General features: G+C 46.4%; 1 protein-coding gene across 1 annotated transcript in view; it reads right to left on the bottom strand.

The window, feature by feature from the left end:
- MMP23B (matrix metallopeptidase 23B) overlaps positions 1–21,932 on the bottom strand; it is a 99,133-nt gene extending 77,201 nt beyond the window's left edge. Inside the window, exons 1-2 of the mRNA XM_069241037.1 lie at positions 21,689–21,932; positions 9,855–10,021 (exon numbers count right to left, since the gene is read on the bottom strand). Coding sequence (XP_069097138.1) covers positions 9,855–10,021; positions 21,689–21,838 — 317 coding nt within the window. The 5' untranslated portion in view covers positions 21,839–21,932. The remainder of the gene's footprint in view (positions 1–9,854; positions 10,022–21,688) is intronic.
- Between the last annotated feature and the right edge of the window lie 629 nt (positions 21,933–22,561).

The raw sequence follows: 22,561 nt of genomic DNA on the forward strand, positions 1-22,561 counted from the left end.
TAATAAGACGGGGGCACGGAGGCAAAGTGATTCTCCCACACCTCCATGCAAACGAGGGAATGCCCCCTTGAGGTAGCGCTACATGAGCACCAGTGTTACCTATGTAATAGAAGGGGCCAGATAAGCATATCCGGCCCCTTCTGTGATATCAAAGTGCCCCATGGCTGCACAAAGTGGTAACAAATGCCCCTTTCGCCCCCGGGGCACTTTCGGTAAAACAGACCCAGATAGTTAAACAAAAATATCCTTTCTATTCTATTTCTATACATATTTTGAATTATGTGCTCTTTTGCCGATTTTCAAACCTTCCATTTGAGCCTTTTCTCCCTTCTCGGTCTAATCAGCTAGAGCTCTGTCAACCACGTACATTAATGTGAAAACGCTTGTTCTTCGTTAATAGTGAGTATACATGCACTGGACAATTTAATTGATAATGGCAATTAAGTTTCTTAATTGGTGTCACCCAAAAAACCTGATGCCAAATACTGTGCCCGTCCCACGGCACTTCCATTAACAGTTAGCTCAGTTGAGAGTCCATGGTAAATCACCTCCTCAGCTGCTGATAAAGGAGTGTGCTGCATAAGAAAAGGCTGCAAAAATACATAGCAGAGGCTGCAGAGACATCTTTGAAGGGCACATCAGCAGGCCAAGAATGGCGGAGGGTCTGGGCAATGGTAAATACAGAGAACCGAGAACCCTTGAGAACCAAGAACTGTGGCTGTATTTCAACAGCAAACTCTTTTTTAATGGGCTGGCTTGACAGCACAGCTACCGCCAGAGTATTATGTGAGCATCACTAGAGGGAGGCTTTGGCTGTGCTCGCATGTTTGGAGCCAGGAGTTCACATTTTTATTTGGTAGGTGTTGTGTGTTTCCACAAAAAAGTGCTTGCCCTCCATGTATCTGTGATCATTTTCTTTATCCAGCTGGCTGAGCTTTAACTTTCAGGGGCACACATGGCATTGTAATGATGTAAAAGTGTCTTACATAACCAGAATGATTTATGGTCTTTGGCTTTTTCTGCCAGCAGCATAGATGGCAGAAGGGAAATCTGTAAGATACATGGGGCCATATTTATACTTTTTTAGTGCCGCATTTGCGCCGCATTTTGACGCAAAAACGGCGCAAACTTACAAAATACAACTGTATTTTGTAAGTTAGCACCGATTTTGCATCAAAAAATGACACAAATGCAGCACTAAAAAAGTATAAATATGGCCCATGGAATTTTAGGTCTGCCTTGACAGTGCAACTAACTTTAAACCAGGCTAATTGGCATTGCCAATGCTTGTTTCAGCGTGGATTGCAGATGCAAATTCCTGTCAAAAAGATCCCAGGATTTGAATCTAGTTTGTTGAATTAAAAAGAAAATCACCCATCCCTAACTTCAAGTCCTGAAATGTATCCATCCCTTGATCAGCTGACCCCCAGTGGAATCAGGAAACATCACTGCTATTACATTGTCTGCCGACTGGAACAAGCCCAACCAAGCCAAAAAGATTGGTGAGGCCTCACTTGAATATAGTATCCAGGTCTGGAGGAAAAGCTCCAAAATGATAACTACCCATATTATAAAGCCACAAGAGACGTAAGATGTGCACTGGGAATCAAGAAGTTGGCTTCACTTGAGAGGTGCCCATGTGAGGATATGGACCTGGAGGACGGTGCATTTGGGTTTGGATTTACTTGCATTAGGTTAAGTTTGATGTTTGGTATGCTTGGGGATAGGTTTACTTGGGGTGGCATGCTCTTGGAGATAGCTGCACTTGGGGTTGTATGTATTTTTGACTGGGGTTACTTCGGGTTGAATGCATAAGGTATTGTACACACTTTTGAGTTTGTTTACTGGAGGCTTGGTGCACAAAGGGCTGATTGCACTTGGCTTTTGGTGTACCATATTTTGATTGCGCTCGATGTTTGGTGTAATTGTGGTTAGATGAACTTGGAGCTAAGAGCCCTGTGGTTAAGGCAACCACAAGGTTGGTGCATTTAGCATCGAGTGCACTTTGTATACGGAGCACAAGAGGCTAAGAGAACTTGGGACTGGTTTTCCTTGAAGCTTGGTTCACTTACTGAAGGTGCACGTTTAGGTGGGTGGAGCTGGAGCAGTTAGCACTTTGGGTGTGCCTTTGATTGAGTAGATTGTCTGCTGAGTGTGCATGGGGGGTCTGGGCTCACCTGTGTTGCATCATCTTGGGACTACATGGATATTAGCCTAAAGAGACGATAGTTACAAATGACAGGGATTTACAGCACTCCAGCAAATATTTGTCTTCTACTGCGAGGGCTTCTTTGCATCTCTAAAATTAAAAATTGAATCATCATGGAATTATTTCTATGATTTTCAAGTTTATCTCTAGCTTATGTGTCTATGGAGTCTCCATTGAAAAGTCCAAGAATACACTTGGAGCAAAATTTATGAAAAAGTGACTCAGTGCAGCAATTCACCTTGATGCGCTGCTTCACTTGGCAAGGACAGGAATGCGGTGTATTTAAGGAATACATTGCATTCTTGTCCTTTCCTCATGTGCTTATGCACAATGGACTGACTAGTGCCAACTCAGGCACCCTTGCACCATGGTGCAAGGGTGTCTGCGTTGCATGCAGGATTCCTTGTGCCGGAAAGTGGAACTTCCACACAAAAATAATCATGAAAGGCTTTTTGCTCTTTTGATGTGTGCTGCAGAATGCAGCACACAGAAAGAGGAAAAAGCGAGGGAATAAAGATATTTCTCCTTGTTGCGCCTCACATGGGGAGGCGTAAGGTTTTGGTGCATCCTCAGGTTTATCAGGGTTGGTAAATCTGGAGATGTGTCAAAATCCATGAGAGTTGCATGGGAACACCCACCACAAAGCCAATGGAATGCCTTTCTTGAGCAGATTACGGCAACGCAGTGATTTCCACTACCTTGCCTTACTCCATGTCTATGAGGCCATTCAAAGCCACACAAAGTGGCTTTGCGTGGCCTCATAGGTATGGTTGCAACGAATACGGAGATGTTGCGTCACAGAAAGTGACGCAATGGTGGCGCAAAGGGCTCATAAGTATGCCCCTTAGAACAGAACATAGCACACAAACCCAGCACATCCAAGATATCAGACATACCATGTAGTTGAGTGAGAAGGTGCTCCAAATAGCACTGCCAATGCATCACCTTGCAAAAGCATAGAGTGACCACTTTGAAGAATGCCACAACAAAGTCTGAATGTGTGATTACATGGCAATAAAGGCATTGCACATCACGTTCTTTCATCAGCTACTTTCCACACTTACACGTTTTCCAGTAAGGTGTTGCCTTACCATCTGAATAAATATGTAAAAAAAAAAAAAAAATAGTGCAACCCTCCATCCTCCACCATCTTAAAAAAAATCCTAACAATGCATTAAAACTGACATATCCACCTTACTGACAACATAATTCCACAAAACGGATCCAGACTTCAGTCTGCAACTGAAGTACTGGGAAAGACACATTGTGGACTACTGCAGGGTGCGGTGATTCTATACCTACTATTAACAGATTGTTTTATATTAACTGGCACTCCAGTAGTGCACACTCAAATGAGACAGGTGCAAGGATTTAAACTTGTAACTGGGAAGCACTGAGGACAGGGGAGAAGATCCGGAGAGGAAATGTGTCAGGTATGTCGAGAAGCATTACTTCATGGAAATAGCAGTAAGGGTGGGCACAGGAAAAAAACAATAGCATGAAACAGAAACAGAGGTAATACGTTTGGGTCTCTGGTGCTGCTTATTCAGAGCCTTGAGTTCAGGTGTTTGTACCACCCTCATTTTATGTCCGGCTTAACAGCACAGCGGTCTCCAGACAATTATGTGAGTATCACAAAGAGAAGGACTTCGGCTCTACCCACATATTGGTAGCCAGGAGTACATGCTTTGATTGGGCAGAAGTTGTGTGTGCTCCCTTCAAAAATGCTTCCTCTCCATAGGGCTGTGATCATTTTGTTTATTTATCCAGCTGCCTGAACCTGGAGGGCACACAGCATTGCAAAGCTATTTAAGTGCCTTAGATTACTAGATAATTTGTGGGTTTTTTCCCTCTGGCAGCAACACAGGTGGGAAGAGGTCAGCCATTGACCTACATACCTTTTTAGGTCTGGCTTGACAGTGCAACTGTCACCTGACCTTTTAACCTACACCAATATAATTCTGCAGTTCTTTGCTTCCACGCAAATATATATCCATTCCCATGCAATCTACTTATAATGCTTCATGTTACCATACAACATTCCTTATGGTTTGGCTGGACAGCATAGCTGTGGCCAGACAATTATGTGGGAATCACCAGTAGAAAGGCTTTGGCTCCGCCAGCAATTTGGGAGCCAGGAGTACATGTTTTGATTGGGCAGACGTTGTGTGCTACCACAAAAAGTGCTCGCCCTCCACTGCAACTGTGATCATTTTGTTTGTTTATTCAGATGCCTGAGGTTACACTTTAAGGGGTACACACAAGACATTGTAATGGTATTAAAGTGTATTAGATGACTGCTTAGTTGATGTTCATTTTCTGTGGCAGGAGCACAGATGAGAGGAGAGCACTCATTAACCTACAAGAGTATTTAAGTCTGGCTTGACAGTGCAACTATCACATGACCTTTTTACCTAGATTATTTTACAGTGCGTAGCTTCCACACAAATACATGCATATTCATTCCCATCACGGGAGTAGCCTGAAAATTAAAATAGCCCCACTATGAATAAAAGTGTTGATGTCACCATCAAGTGAGCCAAATCCTCCCTAAAACAGCTTTGTTGTCTTTTTCATCAATCTATTGATTCATTGCATCCTCTGCTTCATCTTTACATTCTGTCATGTCATCTTTCATCCATCTTTCAAACTTTTCCCATTCCATCCATTCATCCACCCAATCTATCGTCTGTCCGTCAATCGTTCCATCCATCTACTCTGCCATCCACATTGCCAACCATCAACTCTGCCCTCCATTCATCCATCAATCCATTTATCCAGTCTGTGATCCATCCATTTAGACACTCTGCCATCCACCAGCTATCCATCCACTCTATCTATCCACCCATCTACGCTACCATCCACCCACTTTGCCATTCATCCATCAATGCATCTACTCTGCCATCCATCATCCACTCTGCCATCCATCCGCTCACTCTGCCATTCATCCATTCTGCATGCGGTCCATCATCCATGTATCCACTCTGCCATCCATCCACAATGCCACCATTTACTCCATTGAGCCATCTACTCTGCCATGCTTTCGCTTATCCATCCCTTCACTCTGCCATCCTTCCACCAGTCCATCCACCTATCCATTCACTCCAATCATCCATACATCAGTTTATCCACTCTGCCATCCATCCACTCGCCCACCGTTTACTCCATTCATCTCTTTACTCTGCCATCCTTTCGCTTATCCATCCAACCTTTTACTCTGACATCCTTTCACCTGTTCATCCACCTATCCATTCACTCGCTCATCAAGCCACCCATTCCTTTAATTTGCCATACGTTCACCAGTCCTTACACCTATCATTCACTCATTCAGCCACCCTGTAATTCATCCATAGTTCCTTCTTTTCACTCTTCCTTCCAATATACATTTTTTACCCCCTGTTCCATTCACCCAGATGTCGTTTTTCCTTGCTACTGCCTTCAGAGGCCCATAAATAACCCTACCCGCTGTAGATGCTAAAGAGTGGCGGGATGGAGGGGTAAACCAACATTCCATTTGAAGCCAGACCAATGCTTGCTTATACCTATAAAACTAAAGTAAATCGGAAAGCTACAAAGCAGCTACAGTGTGACATTTAAGCCTGCACAGTGGTTTTGGGAGCCGCGAGCAGTCGCTGTGGTACGAGGGTGGGTAAGGATGGGACGGGCGAAATGCCTGCTAAACTTCGGGTTACATTAATACTGGATTTGCCAGGAGGTGACAATCTGTGTTTTCTGTTGGCAAGGGAAACAGACAGACTAGTGGGAGAAACCCGCGTGCAGACTGCAGAGACTGCCAGGAGAAGTTCAAAAGCGGTCAAAGTACTTATTGCAAACGTATAATCCGCAGAAGAGCGTTCGAGAACTCCAGAACGCAAAAAACACCCGCGTTTCAATACCGAATGCCAGGAAACCACAGGGAGAAGACACATTCCTGCACAATCACAAACGCAGTATCAACTGCTACGAAATCACAGAAGTAATACCGACTGCTGAAAAACACACACAAGCACACCGACTGCTGCGAAACACTAAGGGCCATATTTATACTTTTTGACGGAAAACTGCGCTATCGCAGTTTTGCGCCAAAAATATTAGCGCCGGCTAACGCCATTCTGAAGCGCCATGCGGGCGCCGTATTTATTGAATGACGTTAGCCGGCGCTAGCAGACCGGCGCTGCCTGGTGTGCGTGGAAAAAAACCACGTACACCAGGCAGCGCCGGCGTTGGGGAAAATGGCGTTAGGGCGTCTTAAAATGGGGCAAGTCAGGTTGAGGCAAATAAATCGCCTCCACCCGATTTGCGCCATTTTTAACGACGCCCAGACGCCATTTACATGACTCCTGTCTTAGTAAAGACAGGAGTCATGCCCCCTTGCCCAATGGCCATGCCCAGGGGACTTATGTCCCCTGGGCATGGTCATTGGGCATTGTGGCATGTAGGGGGGCACAAATCAGGCCCCCCTATGCCAAAAAAAATATATAAAAAAAAAAAATTATACTTACCTGAACTTACCTGAATGTCCCTGGGATGGGTCCCTCCATCCTTGGGTGTCCTCCTGGGGTGGGCAAGGGTGGCAGAAGGGGTCCCTTGGGGCATGGGAGGGCACCTCTGGGCTCATTTTGAGCCCACAGGTCCCTTAACGCCTGCCCTGACCCAGGCGTTAAAAAGAGGCGCAAATGCGGGGTTTTTTGCTCCGCCCACTCCCGGGCGTGATTTTTGCCCGGGAGTATAAATACGACGCATTTGTGTCGCAGTCATTTTTTTTAGACGGGAACACCTACCTTGCATCTCATTAACGCAAGGAAGGCGTTCATGCAAAAAAATGACGCTCATTCCTCATACTTTGGCGCTAGACGCGTCTAACGCCAAAGTATAATTATGGCGTTAGTTTTGCGCCGAATTTGCGGCGAAAAAAACGACGCAAATGCGGCGCAAACGGAGTATAAATATGCCCCTAAATAACTATTGCAAAACACCGAGGCACAATTGATTGCGTCGAAACTACAGACAGAAAACAACCTCTTTTGATGAATCAGTACTGCTCGTTTTAAAAACAAGGGGCTGCTACAAAATAACAAATTAGAAAGCAACTTGCATAAAACATTACCAATTGTCACGAATTACAAAAGCAATACATACCGCTAAAAAAAAAACAAATTGACAGCTACAAAACAGCAACACTGTTAAACAAGCATTGGCAAAGTCAATAGGTCTTGCCAATACAAGACCTATTGGCTTTGGCAATGTGTTTTGGCAAGTTGTTCACCAGTTTGGCTGCTGTTCATCATGGCTGAAAGTTAGTGGTGTGGTGTGGAGTGTCAGAGTGAAGTGGGGAAGTAGAGTGTTTTAGAGTGGAGTAGGGAGAGTAGAGTGTCATAGAGAGAAGCAGAGTTCAGGGGCAGAGTTTTGTAGAGTGGAGTGAAATAGGGTGGAGTGGGTTATAGTGGATTGAGGTAGTGGGTGGAATGGATTTGTGTGGAGTGGACTGGGGTGGGGTGGATTGCATTGAGGTGAGGTTGATTGGATTGGATTGGATTTGATTGGAGTGGGGTGAACTGGATTGGAGTGGGCTGGATGAGATTAATGTTGATCGTATTGTGGTAGATCGGACTGTGGTGGATCAGATTGGATTGAGTGGATTAGGGTGGAGAAGATTGGGTGTGATGGATTGGGGTGAGGTAGATTGGAAAAGGTTGGGGTGGGTTGGGGGGATTGGAGTGGTGTACATTGTGGTGGATTGGAGTGAGGTGGATTGGGAAGAGGATGTGACATAAATGAGCAGAGCTGCCAACTTCGGAGCTGGGGAACCAGGTTTGAGTCTCAGCATCGGCTCAACATCCTGTGATTCTGGGTAATCAATTAATCTCCCCATGCTGTCCAAAAAAATGACTGCATCCTTGTGTAATGTAACTGGTGCTCATGTAAAGCGCTCCAATAAATTTGGGTCGAGTTCAGGCTATAGTAAAACTTCAAAAATAAATTGCAGCAAGGTGGATCAGATTGATGTGGGGTGGATTTATTGGAGAGGGGTGGACTAGATTGTAGTTGGGTAGATTAAGGTGGTTTGGAGTGGGGTAGATTGGACTGGGGTATGGTGGATTAAAGTGGATCATGCTAGAGTGGGATGGACTGGAGTGGTTTAGGTGGACTGGGTAGCAGTGGACTTGAGTAGAGTGGGTGTTTTGGGTTGGATTGAGTGGGGTGGGCTGGATTGTAGTGAGGTGGAACAGAGTGGGACGGATTGAGGTGGACTGGATTGTAGTGGACTGGATTGGAAAGGAGTGGATTGGATCAGAGTGGGGCAAATTGGAGTGGGGCAGATTGTTTTAGATTGAAGTAGGTTGTTTGGGATTGGAGTGGGGCAGGTTGTTTTGGACTCAAGGGGGCAGATTGGAGTGGGACAGATTGTTATGGATTTGAGTGGGGCAGATTGTTTCGGACTGGAGCAGATTGTATTAGGGTGGATTGGATGGGAGTGGGGTAGATTAATGGGAGTGGATTGGAATGTACTGCACGATTATTTGTTGAAGCATTATTTCAGAAATTACACATAATAAAGAAACAATGTCACTTTGCAATATTTATCACAAGATAATCATCATTTATTTTATGTACCTACAAGCACAAAACAAAAGAAAACATGAGGGCAAAGTGAAAAAAGTCAAATTGGCAAAATAAAGTAAAGCTACTATAAAAAGTAAAACTTTGTAATTGTATTTGTCCTTCTGCGCATGTTTTTACCAGTCACAAGCCTTCTGTTTGCAGGGTACAAGATGTTAAAAGAACAAAAAGTACCTCAATCACGTCAGGAGAGGAAGACTGGCAATGATTAAGTTGAATCAATCAGTGCTTGGTCCCTGCTCCACACAGAGGAATGGAAATGATTCTTGGCCTGCAGTGACGAATTAAGAGGCTGTAAACAAGAGTGCCATGCAAGCCAACAAATGGTAAGCGACAGGCAGACTCCAGGCCCTTTACTATACACAACAGCCTTGCAAGTGACACGCATGCACTTGCAGGCTCGCCATTTAAACAACAGAAACAGTTCAAATGCACTAAACCCACAAAACCAAAACCCACTGACACAAAACAGGAAAAGCCAAACTAACTGCCACACAACAATAGAAATAATAACTGCTGAAGAATCACAAAGCAATATCGATTAGTGCAACACTATGTTGTAAAACTACTGAAGCAGTACAGCCAACTGTGAAAGCACAGATGTAAAACTGACTGCTACAAAACGATAAACAACACGGAAGCCACCAAAGAACATAAATACGCATTGCAACATACCTACATAAATAATATAAACTATTACAAACCACAGAAAAAGTAAATACTGGAATGAAAGCATGGCAGTGCTGGCTGCTATAAATCCACAGAAGCACTAATTTCCACAAAAGCATAGAAGGAACACTAACTGATGCAAACGCACACTAACGGATAATTAATGCTGACTTCTGAAAATCAATATTATAAATACAAACTGCAACAAAACCACAGATGCCACACTGCCCTACCTGAGCACCGAAGGAGTACAGAAATTACGCTGCCTTGTTTAAGAAGAAAACAAGTTCAGTCCTAGAATAAAAGAGGCCTATTTGGGAGGATATCAGATGTGTGCAGCACAAGTATCACCTACTTGAAGGTCAAATTCAGGTGGTCCCATTTCAGTTGTGCTGGGGTCAGCGTGTAACGCTTTGCTCGCAGATGGGAAGGAAGATGAAAGGAAGCACTTGGAGCATCTGTTGAAGTGGTTTCAGAAGCATGAGGCACTATGGCCAGAGGAGTGAGGGGTACAGTCTCTCTCTGTGAAAGAAGACAAAGAACCAGTGACATTAACCAGGTGTAACCAGTACAGGAGCTCAAAGCCAGAAAAGAAGGCATGCATAGACACGTATCTCTAGTACTTATTGAATAAACCAATCATCATGTGATATTTGTGTTTTTTTATCATTCAGTGGTAAAGATAGCTTTCTCAATCATTGGTAAACAGTATCCATTTCTCTCGCTCTCTCTAGGTAGTTATCGTAAGGACCATGATTCCATAGAAAAAATCGTTTTTTGGCTTGCCTACATCTTTGGCGCTATTTGACAAATGTTCACAAAATCTTACAAAAAAAAAGTGTTGCAGTGATTCTTGTTGCGCACTGAACATTTTGGGGTGATCCGTCAAGCGGGGACTGCGAAAAAGGGGGGTAAAAAAACATTGCGTTTCATATGTTATTTCCCACAGGACCTTTAGACACGTCTACAGCCCAAACCACTGGACAGAATTACACCAAATTTGCCAGAAAGCTAGCTGTCGGTACGTATAATAGTTTCCTTAGGGCACGAGTTATAGTTAATTGAGGTAACTATAACTGGTGAATTTCTATGATTTTAGATGTTTACAATGTGAGCCTAGATGTTATATATATATATATATATATATGTGTGTGTGTGTGTGTGTGTGTGTGTGTGTGAGAGAGAGAGAAATTGGGTTGTGAGTTGCAAAGGATGTGAGTCCTGTGCAAATAGTAAGTCAGCAATTGCTTTTTCACTGGGGACCAAATACCCCATTGTAACAGTTGACTATCTCGTGGTTAGCTGAACTAGTAATCCCATTTCACTGGTATGCAACAACACTCAATAAATTATTGTCTAATCAGTTCCTTTTCTTACAAAAAGGAAAATTACTTTTAATAAACACACTCACACACTACTAAATACTATGCTTTCTTTTTAAAGTGCATCAGGTAAACACAAATACCTTTGGTCACACCCTCGTATCACACTACATCCCTAGTGTGTCCTGAACCCAATAATCACAATTCGTGACCTATGCCAGATGCATTACACAGTATAAGGGACTATCATTTTAAATAAAGCAGGCCTCCTGGCTTCATTGAGGAGGTCACCCAATAAATAATAATAGCCATGTTACGCATTGTCAATGTAACACATTGTATGGGGTGTCAGTATATATTAGCCAGGCCTACTGTCTTTGTGAGGGTGTCACCACATTAATACATTCAAGCATGTCACAATTGAACCTTGTAACTCCATTAAAACAAATGAAACTGATTCTAATACTCAAAGGTATTCACTATAATGAAGATGTTCGTTGTGAATTTTTTAGTGTCAATAAAATATTTGCAATGAAACAACATGTGCATCAGAGTCTTTTTTCACCACTAGTAGACCATACGATGCAGTCGAACTCAAGAACCTAAAGCTCCAGCTCCAGAATGCTTGAAATAAAGGGAAACCTCTCCAGAGGTCATCCATATGAGTGTCCAAGAGGCTCAAGGCTTCCATGGCCCCAACAGGCTCCCAGTGCAAGAGGAACCGCCAGTTTCCCCTACCCATGGTGGAAGTGGGCCGGTATTGGTGGTAACACCACAACTTGTCCACCGTTAGACATGGGCACAGGTGTGAGCAACTTTTCACACTAGCTCTCTTCACGACTGGTGGATGGAGTCCGCAGTCCACTTCTGTACCAGCAACAACCGAGGAGTTGCTGATCCTCGGAGACAGAAAATAAAAATGGGAAGAGGGGCCCATGTATGCCCTATCCCCAAAGGGTTCAATTAAATATAGCTGTGCTGCCCTGCAGGCCCTGCCCACCGCAGAGGTTAAATCTTGGAGATATGGGGAGCACCACATGCTTGTTTTTCATTTATTTTAAAAAGGGGCCAAATCTTTCAAAATGCATCTCTCCGATCCATTGGGAAAATGTCTTTTATGCACCCCCAAGATCCCAGAGCCTCCTGGCTTTCTTGCAGAGCACCTGCAAGAGGCACTGGAGTTCAGGTCTTCTCCATAGAGATCCCAGAGTCCCCCAGCAGTTTTTTTCTTCACCCAACTGGCCTTCATGGGACATAAGGGGGCCAACACCACTGGCCCTCGAGAGACCCATCTTGGTCCTGGGTTCAACTGGACTCAAAGTCTTTAGTTCATCTTTGCAGGGTCTGAGGTAGCTTCTTTTTCCAGCTGGGCTTCCTTTCTGTTGTTGTCGCCTCCCAGTTATAGGGTCTTCTCAACTGTCTCTACCTTATGCGGGAGTGTTTAAGTGGGGTTTGAAAGTTTTAAGGGCCAAGCACCCCTGGCCAATCCTGTGATTCCACATCATCTCTCCACCCTGTCCCAGCCCTTCTGCACAGCATTCTTGAACAATCCAAAATGACACCTTTTGGTTTTCTATGTAAAGAACTACTCTGAAGGCCTCACCTCAGCACCTCACTGCCCGACCCCTTCACACCAAAACTTCAAAGGCGACCCCTACACTGTTTAACCCTTGTATTTTGTCCTAGTGGGCTTATGCTGTCCCAGCCCTGGTGCTTGGTGACAGGCTAATGATCAGATTTCCCCGCAGCCCTTCCTCTCCCGAGAAGAGCGAATCACTGATAATTGCTCCTTTTGTGTAGGGTGGGCCTCTGTTCCCTCTGCTGGGGTACTTGACCCAGTACGGGTACAAAGGCCTGGATTCTGATTATGAGCTGAGCAAGAAAAACATAACAGTTCCTGACGTCCCATGAGATGGTGATGTAGTGTTAGGAACTGCTGATTCAACCTCAACATGCATGTTTTACCAGAGCCTGGTACATTTCTGGAACCTGTAGGCGTAAGTGGAGTGAAAGAGTACTTTTGGGCAGGTTACTCCTGTATATAATGTGAATAATACAGTGAAAATAGCATAGATTTTCCAGTGAGTATTACAGACCTATATTATTAACGTTCAGTCATATGATAAGGCCCATCCCAGGTCAGCACCAATCCTTTCCAAGTCCATTCTGCAACAGGTTACTTGTGCACAGACACCCAGTTGTGCATGACAGCAGTCTCACATACGCAGCCTGCACACGTGTTCACGTGTAATTATCCCAGTCCCCTTTAACTATATATATTGTGTATCTTCACTGCTATCACTATGGGCCTATGCACTGAGATTCGTCCTATGGTTCTGCTGAAATACCTGTGTTTATGACTAATGCAGTTAAACAGCATGACATAAAACATATATTAAGACCCACAAACTATTATTATGGAATAAAACTGAAAAGCCGTGGAATTCCACAGGTATGGATAGCTCAGCAGCTCTTAGCTCACACACCTGCCATGCACACCGCAACTAACACACCACATACAATACCCATGATTTCGTCCTTGAGGTAACAGATGACTTCACAAATGACAAGCGTGATCTCACTAGTGACATGGTATATTACATTAACATTATGATTAAATAACTAAGGATATCCTATAATCTCCTTGTGTGTGAGTGGAAATGTGCAGATGTGGTGGTAAGTATTCCTATTCAATGTTATACATTCTTTGAGCTTAAAAGCGTTAACTTTTCTACATGTGGACAAACTGCAAATGTATTCATTCAGATTGGGGAATCATGCCATGGTTTTCCCTCAATCATTTGACTACATCGAGAGCAAATTGAATCTCATCATTGATGGTCGGATTTTGCATTTAGAAGCTTCACTTTCTGTTACCTACAGCGAAACGTTTCATCTGAACTTGTCCTTATAAAGACATTGATATTGTTAGTTTCTTGCTTCTTTTCATTGAAAACGCAGCCTTGAGGTGTGACAGTGCTTAATTTGTAAATAAAAATGTGCCGGTGCCAAAGCCCTCCTCTGAAGCACGCGGCTGCTGCAATTAAATGTGCGAGCAGCGAATACCGAGGCAGCCTAATCCTGAAGCCATCTTGGGCCTCTTTAATCCATTTACAGCCACTCCCTGCCCCTTTCATTTACCTTGCAGCTTTCTGCTTTCTCCCTTTGTGACGCTTTTTCGTTTTTCTCTTTCTCTGTCTTTCCCATTTGTGTCTTTTGCTCGCAGTAAATGCTTGAGGCAGAAAAATAAGTGCTGGTGCCAGGTACAGGAAATCACCGGTTCAAGCTAAGCACTGGCAGCGAAACACGTTTTGGCAGCATTGAATGAAATATGATACTAGTTCGGGAACTCTTGCAACATAACATCAAACGTATTATTTACATCTTATGTGATGGCCTCTAAAATAGGCTGTGTTGAATGCCAAATTGTTAGGATTTCATGAAGTCTTACCACTATGCAGGCGATAATTATTGTGTAGTTAATAAACCCTATATGGAGGGTAATATTTTGACTTCATTCACAACCCTAGTCTGGGGTCAGGCACCTCTCAAGGTGCTGGTCCGATTGCTTTGGGGATTTTTTTCCACAGCGTGAAAAATAAATATATATATATTTTTAAATGACAAGCACCACTACTTTTACTCAAGCTAATACTACATATTACTGCTCCAAGATAGTATCACTACAGCTTGTAATTGCACCACTAACTACTGATAGTAACTGCTTCAGTACTACTATTACAACTAATGATTGACAAAAGAGAGCTGAGTTACAGAAGGCAACCCCATAGGCCACAATCACCACTAGTCATCGAAATCATGAAAATATTGTAAAACAGGTGCACGAGTTCGAGGGAACAGCCACCACAATCCCTCATTCAGAGAGCTAGTCTCAAATGATCAATTATGCATTATAGCTCCGCACCCTATACATTGGACAACATAAAGCGAAAGCACAGGAAACCAAGTCAGTACATCCAAATGACATGTCCAACGTTTTTACACTTTTCTCCAACGTTGATATAATGCGCAGACCAGAAGAAGATCCAAAAGAGTGAAAAGCATCAGCTTTTGTTGTTGATATTTGTTCTGGCTACAAGCAAGTTTGATTAATAAAAGACTCCTAAATGAAGGATTTGCCATACATTAAACTATAGACCATATTGCTTCCATTTTCTTACGATAATGGCATTACTCCTAGTCCTACTCCCTCGCCTTCCTTTTAACCAATGAGGCCTCCTGCCTCCCCCCTAGACCCTCCCTTCCCCTTTCAAACCCCCCCCCCCACCCTTATCCCCTCCTGTACAAAAACCAAGCCCAAGCCGCAACTCGGACAGTCCGTACCGGGAGGGTGGGAGGGAACGGAAAAGGAAGGCGAGGGAGTAGGACTAGGAGTAATGCCATTATCGTAAGAAAATGGAAGCATTACCTCCCGTCCCTCCCTCGCCTTCCTTTTAACCAATGAGACATAGCAAGAAAAACACACAGGAGACGGACATCGAGTTGCAAGACCCTTAGTTAATATCCTGCACCAAGAACATCCCAAACATTATCTCATAGAGGATAAGACCCGGTGACCAAACACCGACTCCAAACCACCCGAATCCGACAGACTACAATGACGCACAAACGCCGAAGGAGAAGCCCAAGTGGCGGCCCTGCAAATCTCCACCACTGAAGTCCCCTGAAGCTCTGCCACCGTCGCCGCCATGCCTCTGGAAGACCTCCCCTGAATCCCTAGAGGAGGAACCACCTCTTTCAAGGAATAGGCCAACAGAATCAAAGATCGAACCCACCGACTCAAGGAAGCCGTGGAAGGTTTCTCACCTTAGAGCGCCGGACCAAAAGTAACAAACAGTGAATCCCCTGTACGAAAAGGAGCCACCACCCGCAGATACTCCAACACAACCCTACGTACATCCAACAAATGCAAACGGACCTCCTCCCCTGATGAGGGATCCGGACAAAATGAAGGAAGGATGACCGCCTGCCTGGAATGGAACGAAGAATTGACTTTTGGAATAAAGGAAGGCACCGGAACCAGAACCACCCTATCTGGAAAAATCTTACAAAAAAGGAAAGGAACATGCCAATGCCCCCAATTCCCCCAACTGACGAGCCGAAGTAATGGCGACCAAAAAGAACGTCTTCAAAGATAGACGTCGCAAATCATAGTCCCCCAATGGGTCAAAAGGGGCCCCCGTCAACACATCCAAAACCAAGGACAGATCCCATGAGGGAAAAGAACGTACCAGGCGAGGAAATAAATTATTAAGCCCCTGAAAAAATCCAGGCATCAATCGCCCTTCAACTTGAAGATTACGCCATGGTCCCTAAATGCCTGAATAGCCGCCCACTGTACCCGAAGAGAAGCCACTGACAACCCTAAACGAGCACCGTCCTGCAGGAACTGCATCACCTCAAAGAGAGAAGCGCAGGAAGGATCCAACTCACGACTTAAGCACCAAGACGAAAACACCTTCCACTGTCTACCATAAGAAAGCAAAGTTGAACGTCTCCATGAAGCCAGCAAGGTAGAACTCAAAGCCACTGGCACCTAACAGAAACGCCCTGAATAGTTGAAACGGAGGGAACGCATATAAAAGGCCCTGCGGCCAAGGACATGACATCCCGTCCACCTCCCATGCTTGGGGACACCGAAACCGGGAGCAGAAGCACTCCACTATCGCATTCTCTACTGACGCAAACACATCCAGCACTGGAAGACCCCAAAGCCGAACCAGATGCCGAAACAGAGACCTCCGGAGAGAGAAAAGTTGAGAGGAAGGAATCACTCTGCTCAGTAGATCCGCCCGAACATTTACCACTCTCGCCGAATGACATAAGCCTCGGCCACTAAGTCGTCTGTGCGAACCAGAACCGCCAACCCCCTCAGGGAATCCTGGAAATGGACCAGAGCCAGGAATATAGCCCGCAATTCTCGCCAATTAGATGACCGACTCGCCTCCCGAGGGGACCAAAACCCCCGAATCTGAGCTGACCCCATCCATGCCCCCCAACCGGAGAGGCTGGCATCCGTCGTCACCACCACGGGTCTCAGAGGTGACAAAGACACCCCTACCCTCAGGTGGTCTGCATCCAACCACCATTGCAACTCTCTGTGAATCAATCCGGACCCTGGAACCCCGTCCTTCAGAGAACCGGACCCTGGATCCCACCTACTCAAGAACCACGTCATCAAGCACAGGGGATGGAAACGTGCCCAAGAACCCAAAATATCACTGACGCCAAATGTGCAGTCGCAACCATAGAAGAGCTCGGGGAGCAGACAGTAACCATACCTTCTTTACCAAAGCCTGGAGAGCATCCAACCTTTTTTCGGACACAGTCACCAACCCTGGAATAGGCTGAAACCGAGCCCCTAGAAAAACCAGATCCTGGGACGGCACAAAGTCTGATTACACCCAATTGATCAAAAACCCGTGTTATTGCAGGACCCCCAGAACTTGGGCCACCTGCCTCTGCAAAAGGTCTCGTGAATGGGCATGAATCAAAATGTCGACTAGATAAGGGTGCAGAAACACCCCTTCTGAATGAAGCAAAGCCACTAGAGGAGCCAGCATATTCGTGAAAATTCGGGGAGAAGATTTCAGACCGAAAGGCAGAACGCAAAACTGGAAATGATCCTGCCCCACAGCAAACCTCAGGAACTTTTGAGAGGACCATGCCCCCGGTACGTGTGGGTAAGCATCCGGCAGATCCAGTGACACCAGAAAATCCCCTTGCCTGACCAATGGAAAAATAGTCCGAATGGACAGCATGCGGAAATGCACTGTCCTGATCCAGGTATTCACCTCCTTCAGATTGAGCACCGGTTGAAAATCCCCCTGAAACTTTCCGCACAAGAAACAAGACCGCATAAGTGCCCTGACCTCGGTCGTCTAGCGGAACATGGGAAATGGCCCCCATGACCAGTAAGTCCCGCACTCCGTCCAATAATGCTCCACTCCAAGACCCCTCTGAAGGCAGAGGTGTGGGATGGAGGAACCGCCACAAAATCTATGACATAACCATTGGTCACCATGTCTAGTACCCAATGATCGGTTACACTGTCCTCCCAAGCTGAAAGAAAGTGACACAGTCATCCCCCAACCGGCCCTCTGCCAGGCCCACAGCGAATGCCAGGACCCCTTCTTGAAACCACCCCGGGTCTCAGGAGTAGACTTCTTAGGTGAAAAACGCGGATGAAAACGCCGTCTCCTAAACGAAAAGGATTTAGCAACCCTAGTAGGAGAAGATCTGGAATGCTTCTTCCACCCTTTACCCAAAGAAGAAACCCCTTTATAAGGTAAGGCATGCTTCCGCTCCTTAAACGCCTTGGAAAGTATGGATGGTAATAGTTCTCCAAACAAGTTACAACCCTCAAACGGCAGTCTCAACAAGGCCGCCGTTTCCCCTGGATCAGCCTTCCATGAACGCAACCAGAGGGACCTACGAGCCCCAATCAAAGACCCAGATGCCAGAGCTGAAGTACGGACTATATCTGAAGACACATCCGCCAATAATCTGGCCAGCTGTTCCATACCAGCCAGGAGCTCCGAACACTCCGCCCCTTCCTGTACAGCCACCGCCAGTTTATCAAAGCCTTGAACCAATGATTGTGACGCATAAGCAGAATAAATCCCTGCCTTCAGCGCCAGATTCTCCGCCGCAAAAGCCCTCTTAAGACCTGAATCCACTTTACGGTCTGTGGCATACGTAGGCACACAATCCTCCGGATTGACTGCCGTTTTGCCAATTAGAGTAGCCAGAATAGAGTCCAGGCGTATTGAAGGAGGAAAAACCCCCTCACCCTCAAGTAAGTAAAGTTTCTGAAGGAATCGTGGAACCTGAGCCTTCTCCACATCCTTCCACTCACGAAACACCATATCCTTCACAGGTCCCTGGAAAGGCATGGCAAACATAAAAGGCGTCTGATATTTGAGGAAATAAATGAGACTCTGAGTTTGTAGGTTGAAACACAGGGAAACCTAAACTGTCCCGAACATGTGTCATCACTTCCCACATTACCTCTTCTGGAAACCTATTTCCCCCCAGATGACGTTGATGGGGCCTCATCCTCACTCTCCGATGAGGATTTCCTTGCCGCTACCGATGAGTGCGCACGCTTAGACTGATCAGTCCTGGCCACGCCAGCTTGCAGTGCCCTGGTGACAGCCATTTCACCCATATCCTGCACTTCCTCACTAGACATGAGGGGAGTACCCCTGCCAGGTACCTGTGGGTTCTCAGGAAGTGCAATGCTACCCTCCCCTCCCACCTCCGAGGAGGAAGAAGAGACAACCACGTCTCTTTGCTGGAGCTTTAGGCATGGTAACCAAAATAACACTGCCTTTCATTCCAAAACACTACCCTACATATAGGACCCTGGTCCTCCCTAACAGGGCTCCACCAAACCCTAAAAAGGTCACAATCCTTGTAAAAATCCAAAAAACCACGGGCAGAACGCCCGTCCTACCTGACCAGCATCCAAAAATTGAAGTTCCTCGGTCCTCGCGGCTCCGCGGCGCGGAAACCCGGAAACTAACGCCCCAGCCACAGAGGGCCGGCTGACCCCGTCAGCCGGCCCCCAGTACACGCCTCTCGAGCAGCCATGCCGTTCGCTCAAGACGTGACCCAGCCGTAGCACTCCTCGCGGAGCACCGCGTCCCGAGGAGTGTCTCCATCGACGACCTCCAGGCCCCGCCGTGCAGGTAAGAAAGGGAAAGAAAACCGTCTAGCGTGGGCTAGACAAAAGAACAGGAGGGGATAAGGGTGGGGGGGGGTTTTGAAAGGGGAAGGGAGGGTCTAGGGGGGAGGCAGGAGGCCTCATTGGTTAAAAGGAAGGCGAGGGAGGGACGGGAGGTAATGGCTTTCATTTAATCAACACTGGAGAAAAGCACAAAAATGGCGTCATATCATTTGGCTGTATTGACCTGGTTTCATGTCCTTTTGCTTTAAGTTGCACAATTTACAGGCTGCTGAGCTATAATGTAAGTGATTCTTTGCCAGGTCCATAATCATGTTGCTGCTTGATTTCACATCATCACCTTTCAGCATTAATGCTGGTGTCTCACAAGACTCGAGCATCTATCTCACCACTCCTTTCAAGGCCCACCTTGGTGCACATACACATCTGGTGTCTCACAAGACTCGAGCATCTATCGCACCACTCCTTTCAAGGCCCACCTTGGTGCACATACACATCTGGTGTCTCACAAGACTCGAGCATCTATCTCACCACTCCTTTCAAGGCCCACCTTGGTGCACATACACATCTGGTGTCTCACAAGACTCGAGCATCTATCTCACCACTCCTTTCAAGGCCCACCTTGGTGCACATACACATCTGGTGTCTCACAAGACTCGAGCATCTATCTCACCACTCCTTTCAAGGCCTACCTCGGTGCACATACACATCTGGTGTCTCACAAGACTCGAGCATCTATCGCACCACTCCTTTCAAGGCCCACCTCGGTGCACATACACATCTGGTGTCTCACAAGACTCGAGCATCTATCTCACCACTCCTTTCAAGGCCCACCTTGGTGCACATACACATCTGGTGTCTCACAAGACTCGAGCATCTATCGCACCACTCCTTTCAAGGCCCACCTTGGTGCACATACACATCTGGTGTCTCACAAGACTCGAGCATCTATCGCACCACTCCTTTCAAGGCCCACCTTGGTGCACATACACATCTCATCAAGATCTTCGATTTACCATCCTACTGCTGTCTAGACGATTCTCAGACCATACTGAAGATGAAACCCCAAGGGGCCCACACTCCTCAGGACGTGACTACCACCTTCGTGCTGTAGATGAATAGACGCAATGAACAAATCTTAAACTCATCCCAAACAAAGGCCCCAAGATGTGGTGAAGTAGGGCAGCCTATGCCCATCCAGCTCCAGACCCTGACAAAAACACCTGTCTCAGAACAACTCTGATCCAGGCGCATAACACTGAACCACTCGCCAGTCTTCATCGGAGACACTCTTGCTATCCATGCCCTCAGAGGACCATGCCACCCAGGCGCCAGTGCACTCCTGCGACTCTAAGGGTACGAACCACTCCACCAATGCACATACAGCATACCTACTACACCTACTCCGACGTAGCAGATAAACTGCTACTGGTAACAATATCATTAGTAAGAATGGATCTGTGCAGCGCTTACTGCTAAAGCTGCCACTTTAAAGCACTGTAATGAATGTGTGTTTACTACTGTGGATAATGTCGGTGTCCAGCACCCTTTGCAGTTCTCCTCGCGCCAGCACTAAGGCACATGGGCACCCCGCGTGCTGCATTCACGACGCCTGTGCATCTCTTCGTGCCCTTCAGACCCAGCACAAAGCGTCCCCTCGTGCAGGTAGGGGGACCCAACATAAGCTAATCCTTGCTTTTTAGCCAACTATGTTTTTTTTTTTTTTTTTAACACAGAGACCTGCATCGCCTTGCATTCGGAATGTGCCACGCTAGTCGCACTTGGGTCACCGGTGGGTCACTAGGTCAGTAACTGACAGCACCGGGGTCATGCTGAGAACCCCAAAACAGGATATCACATGAATAAGAAAGCACCGGGCTGCAGTGCACGGACGTACCCTGCAGCGTTTGCTTTACCCTGTCCACCGCAAAAGCCCACGTGTGCCAACTTTGGGGTGCAGGCTCGACCCTGCCTGCACATGCAAGTTCGGTAATGCACCAGTTTATTTCTAAGCGGGGCTGGTGATTCTGGTACTTGTAGTTTTCATACTTTCTATTATAAGTGGGGGCATACAATTCTCAGCATGGAGCGCAAGGAGCAGGATTGGCAGGCAATGATCCTGATTACATATGGTCATCATGCAGCTTTGCGCCTTACCCGAGTCCTTAGAGCCTCGAAGCCAGCGGTCGGGTTAAGCAGTGCGAACACGGTCCCTATGGCAGAAAGAAGGTGAGCTCGCCCAACAGGTGAGTACCACCCTATAGGCCACGACCTCGTGCACCCAGAGTGGGCAGTACGTGCATCCATGCCTTTCACGGGAGTGATCAAAGCGCGCAGATCCAGCTCCTCGGAGCGCTCCCCACGCAGCCCTCGGCAGCTCCTGCAGACTAGCCTCTCAGCGGGCGCTGCTGAGTGTACTGGAGAGGCCCAGTGTGAAGATGTCAGATTTTTTTTTTTTTATCAAGGAAAAAAAGTCTAAGTACATGCAGTGGCGCTGGCTTTGAGCGCTGCCAAGGGTCGCTCCAGCTCGCTGCCAGGCGGGTTTCATGTTACTTGGATGGGAGTATCGTGGGTTATAGCGGGGTCTGGACAAAGCCCATGCGGCCCTGCTGTCAGTGAGGGGCGCCTCAGCCAAAGACCGCAACCCTCGCAGAAAGAGGCAGGAATGCATAACGTGCTCGGGCTGTCACGAGCCTGGAAGGTGCTACAGCTGATACGTGGCCGACTGTACATCCTGTGCAGGCTCGGGGTGGCTTGCCTGAACCCAGCGAGGCTCAGCTGTCGACTGTGAGTCGGCCAGCGAGTTAGGTGGTCCTTTGCATTCTGGTACTTGTAGTTTTGTTTTTCCTATTTTAAACCGAAGGGTCTCCATTGCTTTAAATGGGCAGGTGCTCCCAGGTACTAAAGACCTGCACTTCTTTCATTTACAAGGCAGAGTACATGCACTTCTCAACACTGTTACAATACATTTAATAGAATAGTACAAACACTTCTCTGGAGCATACAGGTACTCTAAAGAGTGAGTACCTG

The sequence above is a fragment of the Pleurodeles waltl genome, chromosome 6, assembly GCF_031143425.1.
Source record: "Pleurodeles waltl isolate 20211129_DDA chromosome 6, aPleWal1.hap1.20221129, whole genome shotgun sequence".
NCBI lineage: Eukaryota > Metazoa > Chordata > Amphibia > Caudata > Salamandridae > Pleurodeles > Pleurodeles waltl.